General features: G+C 35.4%; 1 protein-coding gene across 8 annotated transcripts in view; it reads right to left on the bottom strand.

The window, feature by feature from the left end:
- The window catches only part of vangl1 (VANGL planar cell polarity protein 1), a 34,849-nt gene extending 19,948 nt beyond the window's left edge, over window positions 1–14,901 (bottom strand). Inside the window, exons 1-4 of one of the 8 annotated variants that reach the window (XM_058787829.1) lie at window positions 14,749–14,901; window positions 6,395–6,484; window positions 4,367–4,584; window positions 967–1,102 (exon numbers count right to left, since the gene is read on the bottom strand). In XM_058787829.1, coding sequence (XP_058643812.1) covers window positions 967–1,102; window positions 4,367–4,437 — 207 coding nt within the window. In that variant the 5' untranslated portion in view covers window positions 4,438–4,584; window positions 6,395–6,484; window positions 14,749–14,901. Of the gene's footprint in view, window positions 1–966; window positions 1,103–4,366; window positions 4,585–6,341; window positions 6,485–13,262; window positions 13,622–14,748 lie in introns of those variants that run through there. The other 7 variants (XM_058787824.1, XM_058787830.1, XM_058787828.1 and 4 more) reach the window with 7 other exon arrangements.
- Window positions 14,902–15,610: the final 709 nt, after the last annotated feature.

The following is a 15,610-nucleotide window of genomic DNA, read 5'->3' on the forward strand; positions in this document are numbered from 1 at the left end:
GGTTTGCAATGTGTGCAATGAGTGAAATAAAGATTAAAAAAATACTTAATGTATACACATACATATATAATAAAAAAAATCAACTTACAGTTCAAAAGTTTGGGGTCAGCAAGACTTTTTAATGTTTATAATAGAAGTCACTTACATTCACCAAGGTTGCGTTTATTTGATCAAAACACAGTAAAACAGTAATATTGTGAAATATTATTACAATTTAAATCATTATTTTCTATTTTAATATATTAAAAAAAAACATGTTATTCTGTGATGGCAAAGCTGAATCTCAATGATCTTTCAGAAATCAGTATAATATGCTAAAATAAATATTTTTTTATTGTCATTTATTTATTAAAACATCTGTACAGCCTAATATTTTTTATGCAAACCAAGATACTTTTTTTTTTTTGCTATGATGCATAGAAAGCATAGAAAGTTTAAAAGAACGTCATTTATTTTAAATAGAATCTGATCAACTAAACAATCAACTCAACATATCCTTGTTGAAAAAAGTAATAATCTAAATAAACTTACTGACACCAAATTTTTGAACGGTAGTGTAATATTAATGTAATGTTTATTATATAAAAGTATAATAGATATTTGATAAAATATGAATATTATATAGAATATCAATATGGATATATAATATTGATTATATTAATAACTTTACATCTGGAGACTGGTTTACATGTAAAAAATAAATAAATAAAAACAGCATGCTTTGATTTGCTAAAATATTTTTAATATTAAAACATTCATTCCAATATGACCATTTCATTTTTCCTTTAACAGCCAATCGTCACAGTCCCCAGCTCCCAGCCCTCTCTTGCTTCACTCTAATCCTCATCAGTCTGTGAAGAGTGTTTTCCGAGAAGGTGTTTTATTCAAGCAACTCACAGATTCAGTTCCCCTGGTGACTTAGTGACTACATCAATGGCCCTCAAATCTGTTCAGTATCTGACTCACCTGGGCGTCTGTGGGGGCGGAGCTCTGATCCGGCTGCTGTGGCTGAGCTGACGATGCACTGATGGTGACATTTTTGTCCGAGCGGCTGCTGCTGTCTCGGCTGTGTGATTTGTGCCGATCCCTGCTGCTGCGTTCACTGCACGAGAGAGACACACACAGCGATGGAGGTGAGGGAAACGCTGTCGCCATGGTGATGGGAGCCGGGAAACACACTCAGACTAATGACAGGATAACCACCATCATCATTCTCCCTCCTCATCCTCTCGCTGACACGCACTGGCTTCCTCTAGCACTGTCTCGCACATGCCCTAGCTGGAGCATCTGCTGCAAACTGGGTTAAATTCAGTGAGCTGTGACGACCCTAATCCAAACACAGTGTTCTCTCTCTCTCGCTCACTCACTCAGTTTTTTAAGTCATCATAGTTAATGCCTGGCAAGCCTCAGAACAAAACAAAACAGATAAACAAACAAACACAGCACTACTGCACACACACGCTCAAACACACCTACTATCAAACAGCATCAGACATCTCGCACTGAGTAATTATTGACATCAGCAAATACCTCTGCAAATATCGGCAAAGACAGCCTTTGTTCTCACACTGTCTGTGTGTGTTTAATAATATACAGCTTTCACAAGGAAGCATGAAAATGACATTGTTACAGTGATTGATGACACACTAGCTCTGTTTCAAAACCAAGGCTGAGTTATTGATGACAGAATTTCCAGTTTTGAGTGATCCTTTTAACTATACCAGTGGTTTTCACTTGGTTTAGCTGATTATTCACTGCAAAAAACAAACTGCATTTATTTTAAATTATCATAAAAAAATAAATCACAATCAGTGTTGTTTTACATTTATTGATATATGGTACTATTATAGTTTTTGTTAATATTTTGATTTAGACATATTTTTTTAAATGTTTTCTGCTTTCATTTTAATTTGTAATTTTGTTGTGCTGTAATTTTTAATTTTAAGTTTTAGTTAATTTAATGAATATGAGAAATGTTGCATATGTCATTGTGATATATATATATATATATATATATATATATATCATGTGCATTTAGTAAGTCCTAACAAGCATTGTTTTTTCTATGCAGTCCATGACCCTGTCAGAACAGATGTGTGACCCCGTTTGAGTTCATGACCCACCAACTGAAAACCACTCAACTATACTTTCTAAAGTAGCTCTGTGATCATGTAGATCAGTGAGCATGATGAGAGAGAATGCATTATGAAGATTGCTTTTGTCTCACACTGACCTCTAACTGTTACATTTAAAGTTGACAGTTTATGAGGGTACATGTTTTGATAAATCCCAATTTGAATACTACCCTTGTGTTTTTAAAATACTCCCTTTTCTTCTTCTACAGCAAGTTATCACATGTTAAGCCTCTGTTGCTTTACTCTAATCCTGGACAGCCTGGGCAGAGTGGGAACGCTGGCTACTCTGGGATTGTGTTATATTATAGAAAATGCCTACAGCTGAGCCACAGGGACTAAACCTAACAGCTGCTCCAACAACAAAGTGCAAGGTTAAAATTTGTAGATAGACAATTAATATAGCAAGAATCAATATAATAATATTAATTGAAATGTATTTAATTTTAACAACATATTTTTAACTAAAAAAAATAAATAAATAATGAAAACAATTTTTTTACTCACTTATTATAGCTTTTTTTGTCCTGCTGAAGTGGGTTCAAACCTCAACCACATCTTCAACTGCTGCACCAAACCACATTCTCTAATTCTTCTTTCTTTGATCACTTTCTAAAAATATCCAAATGGCCTTCAGAATACATATTTTCTTTGCTTTTAACAGTGCTAAAGGTCTTGGCTCTGAATTCCCGAAGAGATTTTTTTAAAATGCAATCAATGAATAAAACAACAAAGCCACTTTTCCCAGCAGTGCAGATCTACTCAACTCTGTGTGCATTTCAGTATTCTAAATACCCTGCAGGAAGCATGGGATTATAATTAGAAGTTATATAAACTGGGTGTTGATGCTGAATGGGAGAGGCAGTATGATAGCCCCTGGTGAAACACTGAGGTGTCTGTCCCCACCCAGACATTATAAATGTGTGTTGATGTAAACTGCGGACTTCAGCTTCGTTTGAAAATTGGAAGAAAGAAATAGCTGAGCCTGCCCACTGATCCAAGTTAAACTGGCTAGATGAGTGTATGCTACAATTGTAGATACAGACAGAAAGTTAAATGTTAGTAAGTAAATATTTTAATTATCATTGTTTTAACTTTCATTAGCACATCATAAGTACTGAACAGACACAATTATGGTAAGATATGGAGATGATAGGATGCATGCAACGATTCATCCAAAAAATAGTTACTGGAAAAGAATATAAATGGAAAGAAACTTTTTAAAGAAGTAAAAAGTGGCAGGAAGTTTAACAGACGAACAGAAAGAGGACATTCATTTGTGGCTTTCTCAGTGAAGACACAAACATTCTCTGCTTTCATGCTGGAATTCCTCAGGCCTGTTTGGGCCTTTCACTGGAGATTTTATAGGAAACCAAACAATAGTGGAGCTCAATAAATAACTTCCTAATTACAGTGGGTGGGGTCAACACAGTCTAATAGCATTAAAGCGTATATCAGTAAGTACTGACAAGGAGAGCTGGGAGAATGTGTTGAAAATCTCTGGCTCAGATCAGCTGAAAATCCAGCCCAAATCATGAGTGAAAAGTGTCATACAAGCACAAGCAATAAGAAACATTATAAAAAAAGAAAAGAAAAATGATACAATAACAAACTACTTAAACAGCAACAATGGAAAGGAATAAAAGATGAAATAGGGATGAAAAAGCATGTTGACAACAAATGCAATATTGGTCATGTAGTCATAAAAAAGCAAACTTCAAAACAATACAGAAAAATAAAAAAAATACCTAAAAATGACATTAAAAGTTCAACAGGCCTGATTTTGTTTAGTCTAGAATTGCACAAATAGAGTCTTCATCTCATCCGAGTACATTATTTTTAATGAAGAAAAAAATACTGAGTGAACCTTTAAACAAGAACATTTCTTTAATGAGTTATGACACTGATTACCGTTTTAAAGTAATAATTTAGAATCATCAGAGGCAAATTCTCAATAATTAAATTAAATCTGCAAGTAATTAAACACATTCCGTCACTAATGAGCAACAGAATCATTTCACAGAAAAATTCATTCAATTTTGTTAATACACTTGAAAGTCTAAATAAATGCAAAATCTTTTCACGATGACAATATTAATTTTCTGCATGAACAAGTATGAGGAAATCTGGGAAAATCCTCAGGAGAGAGATACATTAGAGGGAGAAGGAGAGTATGGTGTACTGTACATGCATGCACTTGCACATTCACATGCACAGGCAGTTCAGCCCTTTACCTCTGTTTGTTTGACCCCCGTGACCTGTTGGAGTGGTGAGAATAACCAGAGTGGATGGAATCTGTGTCCATTGTAATACTGTCCGTGCTGTGACTGGTTTAACACAGCGGAGGGAGGAATGCGGAGATAGTTAAAGTGCTGACGATGTTCAGGACATACATGAAGCTGCGCAAGATGACAGGATCGTTTCTAGGGGCTTTCTGTTATCAAACATTAACCTAAAGAGAGAGAAAGAAAGATTTTTTGACAAACTCCTTATACCATAAATACTTCAAATACAATAATTTAATTCAGAGCACAAAGACAAAAACCTTTTAAAAAGGTTAAGGCTATCTCATGTCAATGAATACAGTGCAGCAGTCCAGAAAAGAGGTCATGTGTTCAATTCCCAGGGAAAGCAAGAACTGATAAAATGTGTACCTTGAATGCAATGTAAGTCGCTTTGGATAAAGCATCTACCAAATGCATAAATGTAAATGTACACAGCTTTTCTCCAATACGCTGACGGTGACAACAAATGCAGGAACAGCATCAAGAGTTCACTGCAGCAATGCCTAAAGCACTGTAAAGCACCACTGCTGGCAAGATCAATGCGCATCTGTTTCAGGACTACTCAACTCTAGCAGTCCAGAAGCCAAAGTAATAACTGTATTTCACTTGCCTTCCGCTTCCTCCTTCCTAGTTGGAATATATCTGCTGGTGATAATTTATTAAAGAACGGAAGACATGATCCTTAGGATATCAACTGTATTTCATTAGTACTCAGCTATTCCTTTTCATTACTATGCCCACAGAGCCCTCTCACTTGAGCTGTTGTGGAACCCATTTTTCTTAGCTTTTTTGGCCACCAGGTCTCCACCTTCAGAGAAATCTGACTGCTCAGTTTCATGGTGTCACTTTAGATTTGATCTTTGAAATCACATATGCACTTTCACACAGCATTCAGACACATTTAGACTAAGCTTGCTAGATAGTTATTGTTTTCTTAGCTGCTAAAACTTCAATGACAGATTGCAGGACCAAAGGGGTATTCCGATTGGTTGGTTATTTAGCACCCAGAATAGGGCATATCAAAGTGATGTGACTCATAAGTCCTGGACAATAAGGTAAAGAGTTTGGACAAAAAAAGTCTTTGAACTGTCACAAAGAGTCATATGAGGCTAGCAAGCAGTGAGTATCAAGGCTTTATACTGAGACTTCCAGCACAGACCTTGTGCATTGATTTATCCGCTCATAAATTACTAATTTGGAGTGCACTCACGCTCTAGTGCCACCTGCCATGTCAAAGCAAGCAACCAACACATCAACACTCACAAAGCACACTCACAAATACACACCTATAAGAGGATTTACAGGTCTAAAAATTAGATCACAGCATGGGCAAATTTATTCCATCACAAGTCACTCGTATTAAACCATGATGGAATTATATTCTGCAATATACTTTCTGTTTCTCATTCCCTGCCACATTCATAGAAGGTTTGGGTGCCTCAGTTAATTAATTAATTAATTAGCGGCAAACTATTCTGCAGATTAAATTATATTAAAAAATAAATTTAATTTAATTTCTGTTTGTTCAAACAATGGCAGACAGAGTTTTTAAAACTCATTTGAAAAGTCTTTATTTTTGTGATTCACACGTAAATTACATATAACACATATACGTAAAACAGAATTTGCTCAAACTAAAAGTCATTGCATTTATTCCCTCTGACAGCAAATATTCACTCTAGCTGCAAATATCTGTATTCTTTAAGACTTCTCATAGAAACTTATCAAAAATAATGACTCATCAACACCAGTATATCTTGTGTAGGTATTCAAACCATTCTTTAGAAATCACAAGAATGATATTAAACATTCTGTAATGGAAAAAACAAAAACAAACAAAAAAAAAACACGTTTTGAACTTGTGGTTATTTAGAACGGGAGAATTGTCTTAATTGCTGGTTTATCTAAGAATACTGGTAAATACCTGTATGTTCTTGATCAGTGTGTGGTATGTGAGTTTGCCAAGATAGCACTGACCACTTTCAAGTCTTCATTTCTCTTATCAATGGGAGAAATCTGACCTGGACAAGCACACATAGCATTCCTCTGGGGTTACCTCATAGTGCCCTGAAAACACACACACACACACACACACACACACACACACAAAGAATTCCTCTAAAGTTACTCCATGTACACTCATATGCGCTCACAGAAAGTGTATCATGTTAGGGAGGCCGGAGGCTTAGTATTTTTATGTTATTATTCCCTATCATAAAAGAGATGATAGCAATTACAGCCAAATGTTTAATAACATCAGACAGATTTCACTCTTCTTATCTCAGTTTTGGCACTGTGTGTCGATCCATTACTTTTCTGGAGACAATTTAGTGGTTGTTGCATATTTCTCAGGGCAGCACAGGCCAAATAAATATCTTTTGTTGAAGCAGGAATGCGAGTTTTTAAAGACTTTGATATGTGATCTGTCTAGATGAATTGTCTAGAGGCGGTTGAAAACTGAAATCTGTTTACGAAATTCATTCTGTTATTGCGATACACAGATTCCCAATTCAGAGTGAATAGTTTTCTAATCTTACCAGGCTTGCTCTGCTGAGTTCTAAAAAACATGTAAAAATCGTAAAAAAATCTATTTTTTTATGAATATTCAAAATTATATAAATATTTACCACTTTTATTTTAGATAGTGTGTGTATTATATATCCGTGTTCACCATACATCTTAGAATAGTAGGGTAAACGTACCTAAACTCAGGTACCTATTAAGCACACTTCCATATTTGAGTTTTAGCAACACAGCGCAGATGCTACAGAACACAGTTAGCTGACTAGCTGTATAAGATTGTGTGCTACGCTAACATATTACTTCACAGGCATCACTGGCTTGTACTTTTACATCCATAATATTATAAATTGACAGTTTATTGCTGGTCTATCGTTTTACAGTGCTGTAATTTTTTAAGATTTCATATTATTTTAAGGTGAGCTTAAAGGGTGCACTACTATGAAAATCACACAGCTTCAGTGTGACATCAATAAGAAAAAGTAGAATTTCAGGCATATTGTTAATAATAGTTGTTCATAATAAAATATGTATGAACTTAATACATAATCTAAATTATTTAATTTGCAAAATCTTGTCATTTTAATAAATATTACATGAAATTTATTAAAAATTGTTGCTGCTCCAATTAAGCTCAGTGTGCTCTCTTTAAGTTCTTCCACATTGAACGTCTATGTAAATACTTCATAAACAGACTTTAAATATTAACTGATGGTTGTCACTTTAAGTTAACCTTTATAAAATGGTTAACTTATTTTCACAGCTTTAAGATGACAAAATCTAGACGTAATCATAGTTTATGTCCAAAGATGAAAGAGGCATGTCATCCATTCAATGAAGGTGCCATCAGAAACCTGTCGTATCTGTCCAGGAAAAAAGCAACTAAAGGCTGGAATACACTACACGACTTTTAAAATTTGAACAGATTTTTAAAACACCAGTGTATGATGTGATCCTCAGTCGTTTAGTGTATGATGGCCAGTTTCAAAACTGGGCATCATGCACCAAACGAATGAGGTTCATACACTACCAGGCCTTCAAGTTGTTCCGATCACAACAAACTCATCCAGAAATGTGGGCACTGTTGCTAGGAGACATGTGAAATGAAATGAAAACAATATGTATTCTAAAATCTCCTGAAAATATCAAACATGTTTGATCTCCTCCGACTGGGTGAATCAAAGTCTGAAGCTAAAAAATTGGAATCTGTGACCATCATACACTATGTGATTTTCTATGAATTCTGTCGACTCAAATCTGCAGACTGGCTCTGACCTTTGGCAACTAGCATCAACTTCTCCAGACCGTAAATCGGTGGAAAATCGGGGCAAAAATCGTGCAGTGTATTCCAGCCTTAAGATAATATTCATAAGTTGATATCCATTTAATAAGAGGTTTCATAATGAGGCTAGTTTCTGTGTTCATCCCCATGAATTAAATGTTTTATTGGTTTGTTTTCTTTGATTTTTGAATGTGTTACTAAGCTGAATGTGGACTAGTCTAGATGTTGCATTGTGCTTAAATGACACTTTGCTATGAATATATAACTGATCAAATTGAATGCCTTGTTGCTTGATTTTAGTGTTCTGTTTTTTTGTGATTGACTTTGTTCCTTCAAAAAATATATTTTTAAATTATTCTTTAAAAAGATTGTTTAAAACAAACAAGAATTTCTAATAAAACATGATGTGAGCTTAATGGGAACAGGGGTGTGCTTAAAGGGTACAAAAATGTACCCATTAAGCACAACCAGACTTTTTGAATTTAACTATGTATATCTTAATTGAAATGCTTTTATCATTTAAAATAAAATAAAATATTTTTGTGCGAGAGATTAATATTTTATTTTAACATAACTTTTTGCACTGAAACCAATATCTTGTGCACTAAAAATGTCTCAACATAGATTTTGGTGAGTTTAATAGGTACGTTTACCCTATTTATTAGAAATATGCACACAGAAAAACTGTACATTGACTGTTAATGAAGGGATAGCTCACCAAAATTCTGGCATCATTTACTCACAGTCCTATTGTTCCAAACCTCTCTTACGGTTGGAACACATACATATTTTGAAAAGTGTTTTTTTTCTCTTCATACAATGAAAGCCAACAGGGTTTGATATTGTTTCGGACTCCAATGACTTTCACTGTACAAAAACAGATGAAACATTCTTCAAAATATCTTCTATCTGGACCCAATCTCAAATTATACATTTGTTGTAGATCTGGGTCTCGGCTTACAGTCTCAGACAGACTGCATTCTATTTCTAAACTATGGGGATAATTACAGATGGACACAGTATCTTCGCCATTTCATACAAAAGAATTTCATGGCCTGAACAGCTACTTAGTCACTTTTCAAATCAGTTTAGTGTTTGACATGAATGCTGCAATAAATGTAGAAGTTTCCTTTAATAATCGCTGACCTTACATTTCGGCCTTTTTATCACACATTGGCTTCAGAAGACTTGAAAGAGTATGAGTCACATCTGAGTATGAGTCAAGACTTTTGTGTCTTTTGAAAGCTCCGCATTAACTATAATTTTCTTGGAAATGAGCAACCAGTGCCTTTTTTTTTTTTTTTTTTTTTAAAAGACCCTTTTGCGTTCCACTGAAGAAAGGAAGTCAGTAACAGGAAACAGTGGCTTATTTTAAAGTGAGCTGATGGACAGTTGCTATTAGAGCATATAGTCAGAATGTAGTGCTAACTGGAGCAGGAAAGTCCCTGGAGGCTTTTACATTTAGCCATCAAAACTCAGATTTTCACAGCCATTACACCCACAAAGCTAAGACACATGAACACACACATCATTTGACAGAGAGGCCCACTCAGCCAACGAAGCCTTTAACATATGTTCAAAGCGCTGAGTAATGCATATCATATACACTCATGTAGAAACACACATGCACATGCAAGACTTTCACATTTGCCTTGCCCTTGAGGCAGTCATGGATGATCAAAGGCAGAACAATAACATTTCTTCACCTACTAAACAAGAATACAAGACAGCCAGAAAGACAGAATCAGAGAGCAGAAAGAACGAGAGCAGAGGGGGGAGGGACAGTGAGAGTGAAAGGAACAGAAGTAATGAAGGGAAAGAAAAAAACTGGAGTTTTCAGAATGAGCAACTATAACGGTCATATCTTAAAAACAGTAAGATGTGTGTGTGTGTGTGTGTGTGTGTGTAAACACAGATTTTTATACATTATATTTAACTAATATACATTACATGTAATAGTAAAGTGGTTAAAAAAACAGAGGCCTATACACACTTTTTTACATTTTCATTATTTTATAATCTCTCTCTATAATAAAATTGTAAAATAGGTATTAATGTAAAAATGTTATGTTAATTATGTTTTCATGTCATTTTTATGTCATGTAAAATGTTACAGATATTCTGTTCTGCTTTTTATATATACATTTATTATTTGATATGAATATGTACGAATATTATTGCTAAGACAATTTTAAATTTAGTATTGTACTGTTCAAAAAATAACTGAGGATGTAGTGCTCATATGGGTGACACAGGTTCGATTCTAGCCTGCAATATATCCTAATGCTATTTCTTGCTTTTCTTAATAATTTCCTCATATTCTTTTTACTAATGTCAAGTAAAAATGCAAAAACTCCAAGATAAATCAATAAATATTACACAATTATCAACTTCCCCACTTGCCGTGTCTTCAATACACCCTGGCTCTTCTCCAAGACTACTACAGCATTTCCAAAGAACTTTTTCGAATCATGAATATGTAAACAGCATGTTTGTGTGTGTGTGTGGGGGGGGGGTTGGCATTTGTGGTTTACGGGGACACAAATTTGTTTAATGACATGGGTATGACAGAGGTATTACAATTTGAAGGTGGTTTATGAGGACACTGCCTATGTTCCCGTAATTCAAAAGGCTTAAAAAACATACTAAATGGTAAATGAAAATCTAAAAATGCACAAAGTTTCCTGTAAGGGGTAGGGTTAGGTGTAGGGTTGGTGTAGGGTAATAGCACATGCAGTTTGTACAGTATAAAAACCATTACGCCTATGGAGAGTCCCCGTAAACCACAAATACCAACATGTGTGTGTGTGTGTGTATTATTGCAAAATGGACAGAGAAAGAGAGAATGATAGCAAGTTACAGTAGCGCAACAGAAAAATTGCATTACAGAGCCTCGCTCTCTTTAATCTGGGTGTTGAGGCCTGATGGAAATTAAATAATTGTGTCAGAAACATTGGTGGCTCTATATTTAGCCAGGACAATCAATCCCCAAACAGAACACTATCCTGAACTCTCTCTCTTTCTCCAGCTGTACAGTGGAGTGCAGTCCATCTCTAAGGAGCAGATGTGGAAAACCACCATACACACACCCACAAACAGGAATAGTAGTCAAAAACATCACAAACTCTGTTGTTAAAAAATTTAAAAATCACAGTGTAGTCCTTATTTACTAGACGGGCTTTCATTTGTAAAGCGTTTCATTCACGTGCTTGTCAAACATGCAGATCTCATGCTTGCAACTCAGCTACACGGCACTCCTGAAGTATTTCAAGTATTTGGATGATTATACTGTTAGTCTTGACCTGCAATCCAGTATTAATTCGTATTTAGAAACACTGCGCTTATAACTTCTAGATCTTGAAAAGCACATGCAAATACACATATTTTGTGCATTGCCTAGATTGCTGCCAACAAACCAGTCTGAAGCTTGTAACGGCCATTCACAGTGATAAACAGCATATACCATAAAATTGTTCATATAACTGCCTGAAAGGCCACTGACGCCCATCATTTTTCCCATAGCTCTACATCTCTTCATCTCACAATAAAAACACCACAAGCTTATGTGGTTAGCATAGTGATTGCAGCTAGGGCCAACACATGAGCTCTACTGACACATTTTACAGCAAGGCCTCCCAGCAGTTTAACTGTAATAAGGGTTGTTAACACTCCCTTCCCTGGGTGCTGCTTGAGGAAGACTTTGCTAGAAGGCAAGGGATACTAGTGTTACCATACTAAGATACTAAGTGTTGAAAGGTCAACATATGTTGTGATAGACAGTATGAGATACTATGAAGTTAAAACAAAAAGTGTTCTAGTTTCTGAAAGTCTCACCACTTCCAGTGTTTTCATGCTCTGTGACTTTTCGTGTCCTTCCTTGGAATGTTTTTTAAACAGTGAAATGGGGTTGTAAAGATTTAAGCATAAATACAACTGAAAAATGAAGTATTAAACATTAAACATAAGAAATGATCCCATTTTCAAGACATGCATAGAGTGTGTTGAATGTGTGTGTAGCAATAGAAAGACCGTTTATAAATACATTACAGGTGCCCAAATAACAATGTGGGAGCCTTGTTCCTTCGCAGTGTTCTTGAGATAAAGTTTAGTGTTATTTTTGTGCATGAGAGCGTAAAACTTTTAGATAGGCCAATGCATAATTCATGTGCTGTCAGATATAAAATGCAAGAGTTGTACTGACAGATTAAATGCCAGCGTTTGCAAGTCGGTTGTTTTCTGATGTGCAAAAGACATAAAATATCTGCTTTACAAGAAAGAGTGTCTCATTACTTATTTCTAGTGAGGAGAAACACGCGCTTCCACTGTTTATCAGTCAAAACCACACAGCATACAACACATAGCGGAGGTGCACATGCTCTGGTAAAATACCTGTTTGCTAATGTGTTACTAACACAATTCTAACTCAATTTGAAGTATTTTTTAGTTGTCACAATTCAGTGTCCCCTGAAAAGCATGGCATCTTACAGAGTCCAACAGCATTATTTGGCCTACATTAGCTGGCAGTAGTTTCCTAAATAGATCAAGAAGCACAAGAAAGTGTGATGGACACAATATCACTCATGTTATACAAACAGAAGGAACATATTATTGTAAAATGTGGTCCTTAACAATTCACAGCAAGTTAAGGCACAGGTAGGCTATGTTAAGAAACTGTAAGTGTACTGTATGTCCAATAAAATTAATTCACCTCACCTTAATTTTGAAGAGATGCTCTATAGGACTACACACTGACCTTAAAGCACACTTGCATTTACTATTACAGAAGAGTCAGAGAAGAAAGTGTTGAAGTCAAGAAGGTGAAGTCAGCCAGAAATCATCATTAGAATAAGCGCATACATATGTGTATGGAAAAGTGGAGAAAGATTAATACTGACTGCTGACCCCCAAATAGCCTTTTTAAAGATAATCAAGATTATGGTCACCCCACCCCTTTTTTTTTGTTTTTTTTTGTCATGATTACATATAAACAAATAAAGACAATTAGCCAATAAGAATTCAAATTAAACATAAGCATCCATTTACCCTCTTACTGCATCAAATCCAACGCAATGTGAAAACGCACAACGATCTGTCATTCCTGCAAGCCTTTCGTTGTTTCCATGCGGACCACGTATTCAAAACAAAAAAGATTCGCTTTGACATTGAACATATCCGTTTCTTTTTGCAATAATGCGAGAGCAACCCCCTCAGCCAAAGAGCAGTCTGTGAGGAAAGAAACGGGAACCGCAAGAGGTCATAAATCGCGTGTAGCTCATGGGCGTAAATGATATCGTTGGGAAGACCGGTTCATTCTAAAGAATCGGTTCGTTCGGATCCTTCATCTTAATGGTCATTTTGAAAGGCGATTCACCAATTCGTTTCATAGCTCATAGTGCTTCGGAAGTTATTTGTTAAATGTTGTTTATATTACTGTTTCCCAACAAATTATATACATAAGGCTGTTTTTGTTAGCCAGCAATTTTATTGTAGCCAAACTGTGAAAATAAATATTCTAAATAAATAACATATTAGAAAATAAAATATTATAAACATTAAAATAATAAAATAATAAGAAACTGTAAAAAAAGTGTAGCCTAATCGTATAAAAAATAAAATAAGAATAAAATAAAATAAAATAGAGGAGAAAGGTGTAATTTATCTGTTGATATTATAGCCTATTTTATAATAATATATTCTATTATAGCCCTTTTTTCTTTAAAAATGTAAAACAATTAAAACATGCTAAAATGCACTAAAATTATATGAATATGGACTAATATATGTTTTCCAATGGTCACTTCATTAATAAAATATATTATTACTTTACCCAGTTGAAAAGCTGTATTTAGTTCCTTCTTTATGAAATGATCTGTCAGTGAATTCCTTTGCTCTACTGCTTCGAGAACTGAATCATTAAAACGAACCGGCTCAAAAGAATGATTCTATTGCGAATCGGACATCTAGGCATGGATACACCACCCAAGTCAATGGAATGCCAACCATGTGCTTTAAAGAGGGGCATCGCTGCCTCTAATACATCCGATAAACACATCAGCAAATAAATAAACACGCACTCTACGTGGTGCGCGCGTGATCCACCCAGCAGCATTTCTGAAGGCGACTCGATGTCACAAGACGCGAGATTAATGATCATAAGGCGTCATCCCATTGCACATTAAGAAAATCTTTTGTTTTTTTATTAGTATTAAAGGAAATATTACAGAAAATGTATCTAAACGTTGTGTTATTTTTATTACAATATTATTGTATTATAGCCTATATAACGGCTTAATCTTTGACGTCTCGTCAGGAAGCATCAATAATGATTTTCGTTTTAACCCTGTCATAAGGACTATAATCAATACTCTATGAGCTGCAATGACTTTAATCTGTCATATTACAGACAGCAGCTGGGCGTGAGAACTTTAACATCCCATGCAGTGTTTTCCAATGCCAAAAGGTGTTCACTTGTATTTAGATCAATGCAGTGAGCACAAAAGAATAGACAATAGGTACAGAGGAAACTTACCAAGCGGCTACGCCAACATCCCCGATAAAAGGATCTGATGATCAATACTGTAACCAAATTTACCCACTATCAGGCATTGCGACCAATCTGACGGCAGTAATGGTAGTATCCTTTACAGGCGGAGCACACAGGAGATGCACTTTGGCAGAGGAGGTGGATGGACCGACTGAGACTCATTACAATGTGCTGCGCTAGGGGGAGTTATCGCCTCTAATTAGACGTGTGTGTGTGTGTGTGTAAATGTTGTAAATTTGTACATATAGTGCTATTAATACTTTGACAATGTAATTTCACCATGCAAATAAAGCTATTTGAATCTGAATCACTAGTTGCTAACTAATTCATGCATTAGAGGGGATTTTTCCTGATTTCAGTATTTTCAAACCAATAGGCCTACTAAGCTAGTTCCGCCAGTAGGTGGAGACAAGTTACTGTCTTTAAAGGGATAGTTCACCCAAAAATGAAAATTCTGTCATTAAAGCTGCAGTTCGTAACTTTTGGCGCTCTAGCCGTTAATAAATGGAACTGCATGTGTCTTGCAGAAGAACATTGTAGCCGGAGCTACTTCTCTCTGTTTACGTCTATGAGGAATCATGCAGGTACCGGGCTACTCCGCAGCGGTACCTATCCGAACCAGTCTAAATAGTCAGAATATAAACACTTATTATAGGTAGTGATTCAGGACAAGCCAAAAAACATGGTTTGGAAAATGGATTCATGGTGTACTTTTCAGTATTTATTATGAATTTATTTCATAATAAATTCAGATTTATTATGTAAATTCTGAAAATTTTGAACACAAAAAAGTAATGGACTGCAGCTTTAATTACTCATCCTCATGTCGTTCCAAACCCATAAACCC

The sequence above is a fragment of the Onychostoma macrolepis genome, chromosome 09 (assembly GCF_012432095.1).
Source record: "Onychostoma macrolepis isolate SWU-2019 chromosome 09, ASM1243209v1, whole genome shotgun sequence".
Classification (NCBI taxonomy): domain Eukaryota; kingdom Metazoa; phylum Chordata; class Actinopteri; order Cypriniformes; family Cyprinidae; genus Onychostoma; species Onychostoma macrolepis.